General features: G+C 39.9%; 1 protein-coding gene across 5 annotated transcripts in view; it reads right to left on the reverse strand.

Moving 5' to 3' along the window:
- The window catches only part of golga4 (golgin A4), a 212248-nt gene that overhangs the window by 123825 nt on the left and 74850 nt on the right, over positions 1-13573 (reverse strand). For all 5 annotated transcript variants that reach the window (XM_078540096.1, XM_078540095.1, XM_078540094.1 and 2 more), the window contains one exon: positions 4283-4430. In XM_078540096.1, coding sequence (XP_078396222.1) covers positions 4283-4430 — 148 coding nt within the window. The remainder of the gene's footprint in view (positions 1-4282; positions 4431-13573) is intronic.

Raw genomic sequence — 13573 nt, forward strand, 5'->3', positions numbered from 1 at the left:
GCAGTGAAAGAACGGCACTCGCCATTCATTAAGCTTACAGCTGTCCAGAGACTTTTTGTAGGCTTTTTAAAATAATTTCATGGGGTGGGAGGGTCACTGACAAGTCTAGCATTTGTTGTCCATCCCTAATTGCCCTAGAGAAGATGGAAGTGAGCTGCCGCCTTTAATCACTGCAGCCCATCTGGTGTAAGTATACCCAGAGTGCTGTTAGGAAGTAAGTTCCTGGCTTTAGGCCCAGCAACAGTGAAGGAACAGCTGTATAGTTCCAAGTAAGGATTGTGTGGCTTGAAGGAGAAATTGCAGGTGGGTGTGTACCCATGTGTCTACTGTCTTTGACTTTCTTGGTAGTGGTTGGACAGTGCTGTCAAAGGAGGTTCAGCAAGCTGCTGCAATGCATCTTGTAGATGCAGCATACTGCTGTCACTATGCATCAGTGGTGAAGGCAGTGAATGTTTAAGATGGTGAATAGAGTGCCAGTCAAGTGGGTTGCTTAGTCCTGGATGTTGTTAAGTTTCATGAGTGTTCGTGGAGCTCATCCAGGCAAGTGCCGAGCATTCCGTCACACTCCTGACTTGACGTTTCTAGATGTGGACAGGTTTTGGGGAGTCAGGTGAGTTAATCGCTTCAGATTCGCAGCCTCTGACCTACTCTTGTAGCAATACTATTTATATAACTAGCCCAGTTATGTTTCTGGTTAATGGTAAAACCCAGGATGTTGATGGTGGGGGATTCAATGGTGATAAATGCCATTGAATGTCAAAGGTAGATGGTTAGATTCTGTTTTGTTGAAAATTGTTATTGCCTGGCACCTATTTGGCATGAATGTCATCTGTCACTCGTCAGCCCAAGACTGAATGTTGTCCAGGTGTGGCAGCATATGGACTCGCACTGCTTCAGTATCTGAGCAGTCATAAATGATACTGAACACTGCAATCATCAGCAAACATCCCCACTTCTGATCTTATGACGGAGGGCATATCATTGATGAAGCAGCTAAAGATGGTTGGGCCTAAAGGGAGCTCTTGACATGTCCTGGGGCTGAGCTGATTGGCCTCCAACAACCACAGCCAACCTCTTTTGTGCTGGATATGAATCCAAACAGTGGAGAGCTTTCAACTTTGATTTCCCATTGACTTCAATTTTTTTAGGGCTCCTTGATGCTGCGCTCAGTCAAATGTTGCTTTGATGTCAAGGTCAGTCACCTCTTGAATTCAGCTCTTTTGTCCAAGTTTGGACCAAGGATGTGGTGAGGTCTGAAGTGGCCTTGGTGGAACTCAAACCGGGCTACAATGAGGAGGAAATTTCTGTGTAAGTGCCGCTTGATAGCAATGTCAATGATGCTGGTTCCATCACTTTTGTTGATGGTCACGGGTACTCAGCTGAGGGAAGGTGGTAGATGGTAATCAGCAGGAGGTACCCTTGCCCATGTTTGACTGATGCCATGAGACTTCATGGGGTCCGGAGTCAATGTTGAGGGCTCCCAGAGCCACTCCCTTCTGACTGTATACCACTGGTGAGTCTGTTTTGCAGGTGAAACAAGACATACGCAGGTATGGTGATTGAGGTGTATGGGACATTGCCCGTTAGGTATGATTCAGTGAGTATGATTATGTCAAGGTGTTGCTTGATGAGTCTGCGGGACAGTTCTCCCAATTTTGGTGCAAGGCCCCTGATGTCAGTAAGGACGACTTTTCAGGTTGACTGGGCCTTTGCCATTTCTGGTGCCCAGGTCGATGCCAGGTGGCCTGTCCGGTTTTAATTCTTTTTGACTTTTCTGTACTGGTTTGCTAAAACTGAGGACCTTGCTCAGCCATTTCAGAGGTAGTTATGAGTCAACCACATTGCTGAGTCACATCTCGGACAGACCTGTAAGGAGGCAGATTTTCTTCCCTAAAAGACATTGGTGAAGTAGATGGGGTTTATGACAATCTGACGGTTTCATGGTTACCGTTGCTGAGACTAGCTTTTAATCCTGATTTATTCATTAATCTTGACCCCCCCCGGACATAAGCCTGGGTTTCTGGATTACCAGTCCAGTAACAATGCCACAACACGCCAACATCCCCTTTTATGCAGCAATTTACCATCATCCAAGAATGAAACAGCACAGAACACTCTTCAGGAGTATCTGGGACATGCGGGAACAGAGCAAGCAATACCGTCTCTTCAACCAATAACACTGAAAACTCTAAGCTAAGTCTGAACTAGAAATTGTAAGTCTGAATATTTAATACAATGTAAATTCATGTACAAAAGACAAAATCAAGAGAGGGAAAGATAGGATTAAGAGAAAGGTAAAAAGAGAAAGAAAAAGTTTCAAAAAATTAATTTTTAATTTTCCTTGTGAATTTCCAACAATAATTACAAATGTGAAAGAATGAGACACAGCATTTGGAAAAGTAAATTTTTAGTGCCAGTAATTAAGGCTAAGCATGCTGTTAAAAATTCACCTACTCTTAAATGGACAAGCCCTAACTTAATGCCTGTTACGTGTTTCAATGCTAAATCGCTCAAAAACATAGTGTAATAAGGATTCTGGAGGATCAAGGCAAATCAGACAGCAAGTTTCTGACTTCTGCATTTAACTGCGCATATCAAACATTGGAAGTTGCTATCCAATGTACTACTCTAACTGTGAGCACTGATAGCTTCGTCATTATTCTTGCCACAAAATCCAGGACATTGTGTCTCAGGTGTTGAAATGTAAACTGAAGCAAACTCAAAATGAAGCAAATAAAAAGTTAATTTTATACCATTTATAATAAATAAAATGTACAAACAAATAATAGGTGGGCAAAAACTTACTTTTGTTACTTTACTAGGTTCAGCACTGTCTCATCACTTGCTGCAGCACAGCAGCTCCAATAAGCTGACTGCAAAATGTCCTCCCATTAAACACATGGTAAAACTGGACAAATTATGTTATGAATAAAGTACACATGGCATCAGATTTTCACCCAACTCACAGTGACAATGCTGATTGATGGAACACTGGTTTATAATCTCATTCAAACAAATTCAATCTTTGACCCAGGGTAGTATTATCCTGGGTATAGAGCAAGTGACTATTTATCTCATTGTCGCTATCTTGGCAAATAAAAAGTTAAAAGCTAATAAAAACAGAAAATGCTGGAAAAACTCAGCAGATCTGGCAGCATCTGTGGAGACAGAAACAGAGTTAGCGTTTCGAGTCTGTATGATCCTTCTTCAGAGCTAAAGAGAAGTAGAAATGTGATGAAATGTATACTGTTTAAAGGAGGCGGAGACAGTGAAGCTGAATAGGCAGCCAGCGATAGGTGGGGGCTAAAGAGAGATTGACAAAGAAGTCATGGGCAAAAAGACAAAGTGGGTGTTAATGGTAATGGTAAGGGCTAAAGCAGATGCTGATAGTGGCATAAAGCTAAGAAAGCAGAATGTGTTAATAGCAGAACAAGGGTAAGCACTCTATGAAAATACATGGTGGTGGAGGAAAAAAGGGTCGGAAAAGGTTGGATAGCTCTAAAGAAGGGTCATACAGACTCGAAACGCTAACTCTGTTTCTGTCCCCACAGATGCTGTCAGGCATGCTGAGTTTTTCCAGCATTTTGTTTTCATTTCAGATTCCCAGCATCTGCAGTATTTTGCTTTTATTCTATATTGAAAGTTAAAACCTTATTTATGAAGCTTGATGAGTTCAGAATTAGTCAACTTGGACACACAACAGTCAATGGCCTGCATGACAATGAAAATCTTCAGTCCACATCCTTTGTAGTTATCACTAACAAACTGCAACCAGCAGAAAAATGCCAAAGAAATGAGCAGCAACAAAGCAAAGTTAGTGAATATTGAAAGACAGTGTATGCAAGCATTGAAAGTTTTCATCATATTAATCCTCAAATGCCTGCGCTAGCAGACTTTCAAAAGTACGGTGAAGAATGGTAAAAATGTTCGACTAATTGGGCAGTAGTGTATCTTTCAAAGTTAAGAATCACATAGCAGTTAAAACATGTAATAACAAACTGGTGCACAAAGAATCAACTACTATAACTGGTGTAAATAAACTAACAATCTAAGCTCAGACTTCACGAATGCTCAACTGCTAGTTAATGTCCAAAGTATGCCTCGTTAATTTGTTGATAAAATATCTGACTGAACCAAACTCACTATCTTTTCCTCCACAACCAAATCTGGATTTACTTACTCGTTTTACTGAATTTGACTGAGCTTAGATATCCATTTAAAGAATAATTTTTTGAAAAAAAAAGAAAAATTTAAAACTTAGAACAGAGCAGGAACTGCTTACCAGCTTTGTCAGACTTCTCTTTCTGATCAAGCAGCTCTTCACGTTGTCCACTGAACTGCTGAATTCTTGCACGAAGTTGAGAGATTTCCTCTTCCTTCATTTCCAATGTTTCATGCATTTGCCGTTTCGTCTCTGCGATCACCATGCCCTGCAATTTATCAATCCTTTAATTTTTTCTTACAAAAGGTCAACAGCACAGAAACAGACCATTCATTCAATTTATCTATGTTGGTGTTTATATTCCTCACAAGCCTCCTCCTGCTCTAATTCCTTCGTCCCACCTTGCTCACACCAAGCAGTTTATTAGCACTTAGAATTGTCTTCGATAATGCAATTAACTGCTTTTCATGGTTTCATTTTATCCCTGAAAGCTGCAGCTTAGTTGGAAGAACTTTGATTTTATCAGTAACTCAATGAATAGTAACTCACTAATTAATAGGAACTTGTAAAGTTCAGATTCCCATCAAAACCAGTAGTAATTCAAAAACTCACTAATAGTCTGTGTGTAACTGGTAATGAAAGATTTAACATCCCAATATACACTAGATTGCAATTGATTAAATCAGTGAAATTGATAATTCCCACTATTAAGTGTACACTTAGTATCACCAAGAACTCTTGAAAAAGGTAGCCCCGTGTTGCTGAGATGCAACTGTGTTTTTAACAGTGTACTAATTTCAGAATTATTGCTAAACATGCTCACTGGCCCCAGAAAACTAATTTATATTTGTGGAATGTCAAATTTCCCTATGATGTTAAAAAAATCTGCATTAAAACAAAACAATTTTTTTAAAGGTCATTTTATTTTAGATTCTATCGTAATCCAAACATAAACATTTATTTTGCTACCTGAAAAGTTAAATTAAAAGTGAAGGGCATTAAGTGGAGAACCTGATAGAGGATAGGATAAGAGCAGAGTTTTAAGTGTGCGAAGGGTTACCAAGGGTAGTGATGGGAAGCTGGTCAGGAAAGCACTGAAAGAGTTGAATCTGCAGATGACAGGGCACAGATGAGTGTTCTGAAAGCAGATTACCCAAGGCAGGGGTGGAGATGGGCATTGCTACAAATGTAAAAGTAAGGAACCTAAGTGATACCGAGGATATGGTCAAGGTTGAAAAGGATGAAGTGGCCAAAAGTCTGATTCAGGCTGAGATGGTGGCCAGAGAAGGGAACGGAATCAGTGACAAAGACATTGGCCTTGTCAAATGAGGCAGAAGTGGCAGCTTTGTTTTTTCCTCCAAATATTTTGTTGGAAAAAATTGCAGCCCGTCTGAGATCAGATTTCGGACAAGCAGTGTGAGAACACAGAAGTCATGGAGGAGTTCAGAGAGGCTCTGAAGAGATAGCACTGGGCATCATCTATGCCCATATGGGAACTAATCCGATATCTGTGGATTATAACACCAAGGGCAGCTATTAAATGAGGAGGAGGTCAAAAGAATATTTTATCAGGGTCTCCAGAGATGACGATACAGGTATGGGAAGCAAAGCCATTGTTTCCACAGGATCAGCAGCTCTTGGCAAGCCTCGAGTTCTTGATTTTCTGTTTCTAAGTGACACTGTGTGCAGTGAGATGGAATTGCAACATGGGGAAAAGAGTAAGCCCTCAACTGTGTCCCACCAATCAATGAGATCATGGCTGATTAGTAACCTAATTCCATCCACCCACCTTGCCCTTATTCATCAATAGTTTTGGTTAACAAATATCCATCAATCTTAGACTTAAAATTAACAATAGATCTACCATCAAATGCCATTTGTGGAAGGGAGTTCAAAACTTCTTTCATCTTTTCTGTGTAGAAATACTTCCTAATTTCACTCCAAATGATCTAGTTCTGATCTTTACTCAATACCTTCAGCCTAGACTCCTCAAACAGTGGAAATAATTTCTCTTTATCTATCCTAATCAGTTCCTCTTAATAACCTGAAAGCTTTGATTAAATCATTCCTTATCCTTTTAAATTCCAGGGAATACAACCCCTGTTTTAGTAATTTAACCCTTGGGAGGCCATATATTATTCTGGTAAATCCACGCTCCACTCTCTCCAAGGTCCATTTATCCTTCCTAAGGTTGGTTTTCAGAATTGTTTGCAGTGCTCTAGGTATGGTCTAACAAGCATTTTGTATAGCTGAAGCCCATTTGCCACAGTTCTGCCCATTTACTTAACCTATCAATATCCCTCTGTAATTTTATACTTCTGTCCACACTGCTGACAATGCTGCCCATCATCAGCAAATTTGGATATGTGGCTACATATTTCATCATGAAAGGCATTAATGAATAAGGTGTTAATGAATAAAGTAAATAGTTGAAACCAACACAGATCTTTGCAGGCCACAAATCCAGGCCACCCTGGATGTCAAAGTGCATACAGAGTATAAAAAAGAGGGAAGATTACATCAGACCCTCAAGGACTCAATACTATATAAAGCCCAGATAAGAATAAAAAGTACATAAAGCCCAGATGAGAATAAAAAGTACGGTGTAAAAGTAACAAAGAAATTAAGAAAGCAAAGAGAGATCATGAAAATAACACTGGCAAGTAAAATCAAGGAAAATACAAAGATATTTTATAAATATATAAAAGCAAACAGATAGCTAAAGAAATAGTTGGGCCAATGAGGAAGCAGGCATTGCTGGACCTGGTTCTGGGATATGAGGTGGGTCAAGTGTGAGTAGGGAAACATTTGACGTGATCATGGTATTATCAGGTTTAAGTCAGTTACAGAAAAGGACAAGGAGCAGTTTGCAGTAAAAATAATTACTTGGGGGAAGGGGCCACTTCAACGTGGTAAGTACAGATCTGGCACAAATAAACTGGAATCAAAATTTGTCAGGCAAAACTCTAATGAGATGCCTTTAAAGAGCAGATGGTTTGGGTGCAGTTGAGGTACATTCTCACAAACAGGAACAGAACAGCAAGAGCTCCCTGGATGAAAGGAATAAAGAGTAAGATGAAGCAGAAAAAGGGTGCAGAGGACAGATGCCAGGGAGAATACAAGTGAAAACAGGCTGATTGTAGGTAGTTCAGGGCAAAAGTGAAAAAAAGAAATGAGAAGCAAAGAGGGGTATGACAAGAGGTTGGCAGCTAACATAAAAGGAAATATAAAAGTCTTCTATAAATATATAAATAGTAAAAGAAGGGGTGGAGCCAAATCGAAAAACAGAGGGCATGGCTAAGGTACTAAACGAGTAAGTCGCACCTGTTTTTGCTAAGGAATAAGATGCTGCCAAAGGAGGAAGTGCAAGAGGAGGGGGTTAAGGCACTGAATCAGCGAACAATTGATATACAGGGCATGTCAGAAAAGCTGGATGTACTTAAAGTTGTTAAGTTACAAGGACAGAATAAGTTGCATCTGAAGATAGTGAGGGAAGTAAAGGTGAGGCACTGACCATAATCTAACAATCCTCCTTAGATACAGGGGTGGTGCAAGAGAACGAGAAAGTTTCAAATGTTGAACCCTTGTTCGAAAAGGGGTATAAGGATAAGCCCAATTTCTACAGGTCAGTCAGTTTAACCTTGGTTATAGGAAAGCTTTGAGAAACGATAATCTGAAACAAAAATAACACGTAGAAACGCGGATTAATTAGGAAAAACCAGCATGGATTTGTTAAGGGCAAATCATACTTAATAACTTGATGAGTTTTTGGATGAATTAACAGAGAGGGTTGATGTGGTGCACGTGGATTTCCAAAAGGAATTTGATTAAGTGTCACATGACAAACTTGTCAGAGAAGTTGGAACCCATGGAATAAAAGGGACAGTGGCAGCATGATACAAAGTTGGCTGAACAGTTGTTTTTCCAGACTACAGGAGGTAATGTAGTGGGGTTCCTCAGTGTTGTTACCTCCTTATGTACATATGGGCCAGTGCTAGGTCACTGCTTTTCTTGATATATATTAATTACTTAGACTTTGGTGCACAGAGCACAATTTCAAAATTTGCTCATGGCACAAAACTTGGAAGGACTGTTTACTAAAAAGGAGGATAGTAATAGACTTCAAGAGGACAGACAAATTGATGAAATGGGTAGACATGTAACAGGTGAAATTTAATGCAGAGAAGTGTGAAAGAATAGATTTTGGGAGGAGAAACACAGAGAAGCAACATAAAATAAAAGGAACAATTCCAAAGGGTGCAAGAGCATAGGGACCTGGGGATACATGTGCACAAATCTTGAAGGTGTCAGCACAGGTTGAGGAAAAGGTTAATAAGGCAAACGGGAACCTGAGCTTCACAAACATGGGCATAGACCACAAAAGCAAGGAGGGTGGTGAAGCTTTTGGCTTCAATTGGAGTAGTATGTCCAATTCTGGATGCCATATCTTAGGAACGATGTGAAGGATTTAGAGAGAGTGCATGAAAGATTTACGAGAATTGTTCCAGCGGTGACAGACTTCTGTTACATGGATACACTGGAGGTGGGGTTATTCTCCCAAGAACACAAAATATAGGAGCAAGAGTAGGCCATATGGCCTCAAGCCTGCTCCGCCATTCAATCTGATCATGACAGATCTAAGGTTTCAACTCCACTTTCCTGCCAACTCCCATATCCCTCAATTCCCTGATACGTCAAAAATCTGTCTAGCCTAGCCTTAAATGTATTCAATGATGGAACGTTCATAACCCACAGGGGTAATGAATTCCAAAGATTCTCTTTTAAACCCCTAGGTTACTGTCAATTTCTGGAATGAAACCTGTATTTTCTACTGTGAAGACAGGCACAACGTATGTGTTCAATGCCTCGGCTATTTCCTCATTCCACATGATAATTTCTTTTGCCTCCGCTTCTAAAGGACCAATGTTTCCTTTTGTTACTCTTTTCCTTTTTATATACTTATAAAAGCAATTAAAATTTGTTTTTATATTTCTATGTAGTTTGCACTCATTTTATTTTTTCCCTTATCATCAAATTTTTGGTGGACCTTTTCTGGTTTCTAAAATACTCCCAATTTTCAACTTGCTACTGTTCCTTGCAACATTATAAGCCTTTTCTTTTAATGTAATACTATCCTTAAGTTTCAGTGAGCCACGAATGGGCCTTTCTTGCTGATCTTTTATTTTTCATTGGAATGCATTTTGTTTGAATATTTTGAATTGTTTTTTAAAAAATATTTCCCACTGTTCATTCACCTCCATATTTTTTAGTCTATTTACCCAATTTAGCCATCTTGTCCCTCATATCTATATAATTGGCTTTTTTTAAAGTTGAAGATTCTTGTTTGTGATTGGAGCATTTCACTTTCAAACTTAACAAGGGATTCAATGGTATTATGATCACTATTTCCCAGTGGATCTTTTCCAAGAACATTACTAATTAACCGTGCCTCATTACACAATACTAGATCTAAGGTAGCTTCAGCTCTCGTCATTTCCGCAACACACTGCTCCAGGAAATAATCACAAAGACATTCTACAAACTCATCTTCTCGGCGCCTCTTATTAACTTGATTGTCCCAATCTATATGAAGATTATTATTACATTAATTATTACATTAGATTTGTTACAAGCTCCAATCATTTTAAATGCCTTATGTTTAATTTCTTGTTTAATGCTCTGCCTAACGGTATGAATACTGTTAGGGGGGGGGGGGGGCTTTAAACAATTCCCACCAGCATTTGCTTACTTTTGTTATTCCTAATTTCCAACCATACTTTGACCTCTCTTTGGGTTTCTAAATCTTCCTTCACCCAAACCCTTCCTCCTCCCCCACCCACCTCCTTGTTAGTTTAAAGCCATGTCCACAGCTCTAGTTACATGATTAGCCATTGACCAAAGGAAAGGTTGATAGGTGATTTGATAAACATGTTCAAAACTGAGTGGTCTGGGCTGAGTAGATGGTGAATAACTGTTCCCTTGGCAGAAGTGGGGAGAACCAAAGGACACCCATTTAAGATGAATGGCCTAAGCAGACAAATGGGGCCTCACTCCAAGGTTTCATCCAACATGACAATTCCAACAATACAGCCCTCTATGAGTAATATGCCAAAAGTATCATCCTAGATTATATGCTCAACTCTTGAGTATATATCTTCCAACTTAGAACATAAAAAAGTAGGCCATTTCAGCCTTTGACCCTGCTCCGCCATGCAACAAGATCTTCTATCTCAACTAGTTTCCCACACTATCCCCATACGTCTTAATCCCCTGAGTATCCAAAACATTTATCCACCTGTACCTTGAATATATTCAATAAGTGAACATTCACACTTCTGGGGTAAAGAATTTCATAGATTAATAATCATTTGATTGAAGGAATTTCTCATCTCAGTCCTAAATGACTCTTCTCTTATTCTAAGATTGTGACCCTGTGTTCTAGCTTATCCAGCCAGAGGAAACATTTCCTTAGCATTTAGCCTGCCAAGCCCCTTAAGAATTTTATATTGCTATCAGATCACTTCTCATTCTTTGAAGCTCTAAGGAATTTGGCCTAGTCTACTCATTATCCCTTCATAGGGCAATCCCCTCACCCCAGAAGCAAGTCCAGTTAACCTTCTAGGTTCTTGTCCCTGGACAGCAAGTATATCCTTCCTAAGGTGTAGAAACCAAAACTGCACACAGTACAGTATTGCCTCACCAATGCCCTGTAGAATTTTAGTGAGGCTTCTTTTCTCTGATACTTCAATCCCTTTGTAACAAAAGCCAGCATATTTGCTTTCTTAACTTATTTCTGTACCTGCATGTAACTTTGTTTCATGTACAAGGACACCCATTTTCTTCCAAATGCAAGCATTTCCTAGTTTCTCATGATTCAAAAGGTATTCTGCTTTTTCATTTTTCCCATCAAAGTGAATAACTTAACACTTCATCAAACTGTATTCAATGTGCCATGTTCTTGCCCACTCTCTCAGTCTGTCGGTCTCCCTTTTCAGTCTCTGTGTCTTTCTCAATTGTTTGCTTTCCCAAACTTTGAGCTGCCAGCAAACTTGGATATGGTACACTAAGTCCCCTCATTTAAATCATGAATAAAGATTGTGAGTAGCTGAAGCTCAATTGCTGATCCTCAGGGTACTCCATTAGTTAAAGCCTGCCATGTGAAAAAAGTTCTGTTTATTAATAGTCTTCGTCTTCTGTCCATTAACCAATCCTCAGTCCATGCTAATAAATTACCCCAATCCCATGAGTCCTAATTTTGTGTAATAACTTTGTGTGGAACCTTGTTCAATGCTTTTTAAAGTTACAACTACACTGTACCCACTGACTCCTCCTTATCTATCCTAATTCTCAAAAAGCTTTAAAAGATTTGAGAAAAATTATTCCAACTTCATAAATCCATGTTGATTCTGCTTAATCAGAGAACTTTCTAACCATTTTGTTACCATGTACCTAATATTTGAATCTAGCATTTTGGCTACTGCTCATGTTAGGTTAACTGGCCTGGAGTGCCCTGTTTTCTCCCTTTCTTCTTTCATAAATAGCAGGGTTCTGTTTTCTACCTTCTAATCCTTGGAAACTGTTCTAGAATTGAAGGAATTCTGGAAAATCAAAACCAAAGCAGCCACTAGCTCTACAACCTAGGATGGAACATTGTCAGATCCAGGGGATTTGTCACCACTTCGTCTCATTAATCTTTGCTAGTTCTTTCCTTATACTGATTTCTTTACGCTTCTCATTCTCATGAGGTCCTTGGTTCTCCATTATTCCCTGAATGTTTCTGTATCTATTTCCATGATAGAAGACGTTAGAAACATTTGTTTAATGCCTAATGTTTACTTTCACTAATCTCTTCCTATTTATATATCTAAATAAACCTTTATAATCTGTTTTTATTTCTCTTTTCAGTTTGTTCTCATTCTCTTTCCTTATCAATTTCTTGGTCCTCCTTTGTTGAATTCTAAAATCCGGCCAACCCTCCTGTTAGCCACAGTTTGACCACTTTTTCTGTGGGGCCTTTGTACCTTAAAAGGAATATATATTTGTTGCAAAATACTTACAAATCCTTTGAATGCTAATAATTGCCTGTCAACCATCATATCTTTTGATGTAGTTTCCCAATCTATCTTAGATAACTTGCCCCTCACACCCGAGTAGTCTGCCTTGTTAAAAGGCCCTAGTTTCGGATAGCACTAAATTCTAACATATTATGGTCACTCTTCCCCGGCAGTCCCTTTACTACAAGGCTATTAACTCTTTCTCATTGCACAATACTGCATCCAAAATAGCCTGTTCCCTTGTAGGTTCCTCAACATACTGATCCAGAAAACCCTTCTCTGCACATTCCATGAACTCATCCCCCAAATTACTACTACAGAATTTGCTTGACCCAGTCTAAATAAAGGTTAAAGTCCCCATGACAGTCTTACCCTTACTGCATGTGCCTCTGATTTATGCTCTGCCTTACCAAACAACTACTGTTGGGGGCCTATAAACAGCTCCCACCAATGTCTTCTGTCCCTTACTGTTTCTTAGCTCTACTGAACCAATTCCACATCTTAATTTTATGAACTAAAATCCTCTCTCTACTGTCACATCCTTTAAGGAAGAAATACCTAGACACTTTGTTCCAAAAGACGGTCACGCTTCTTAGAATAGGGTCGTCTCTTTTGGTCAGCAGTGAGAGACAGGAGGATGTGACTGTGAATGAGGCAGATAAAGGGACCGAGCAGACAGTAGTGAAGGTTGCAATTGTCAAACAGATTTGAGGTGCTCACAACCTGTGTGGACAAAAACGAGGTCCACAAGGTGGATGAGCAGGTTGGCCATGGCACAGGAAGCCGTTCAAGCGGGGGAAGCAAATAGGAATCGAGTGGTAGTACCAGACAGTGTAGTGAAGGGGATTGATACCGTTCTTTGCAGCAAAGAACGAGAGTTCATAAGGCTGTGTTGCCTGCCTGTTGCCAGGGTTCAGGACATCTGCTCAGGGCAGGAAAGGAACTTACAGTGGGAGGGGGAGGAGGCAGTCATCGTAGTCCATGTAGGTAGCAACGGCACAGGCCGGACGAGGGAGGAAGTTCTGCATAGTCAGTATGAGGATCCAGGTACCAAATTAAGAAACAGAACCTCAAAGGTAACAATCTCTGGATTATTACCTGAGCCATGCGCAGGGTGGCATAGAGATGAATGCGTGGTTCAAAGGCTGGGGTGGGAGAAGTGGATCCCGGTTCGTCGAACACTGGCACCAGTGCTGGGGAAAGTGGAGGCTGTACCCTTGGGACGGTCCACACCTGAACTGTGCTGTGATGAGTGTTCATGTGAATTGCATAACTAGGGAAGTAGAGATGGCTTTAAACTAAACAAAGGGGGGTGCGGGATCAAGCTTGGGTAAATGTAGCAAATCAAAGGGTAAAT

The sequence above is a fragment of the Cetorhinus maximus genome, chromosome 4, assembly GCF_964194155.1.
Source record: "Cetorhinus maximus chromosome 4, sCetMax3.hap1.1, whole genome shotgun sequence".
Classification (NCBI taxonomy): domain Eukaryota; kingdom Metazoa; phylum Chordata; class Chondrichthyes; order Lamniformes; family Cetorhinidae; genus Cetorhinus; species Cetorhinus maximus.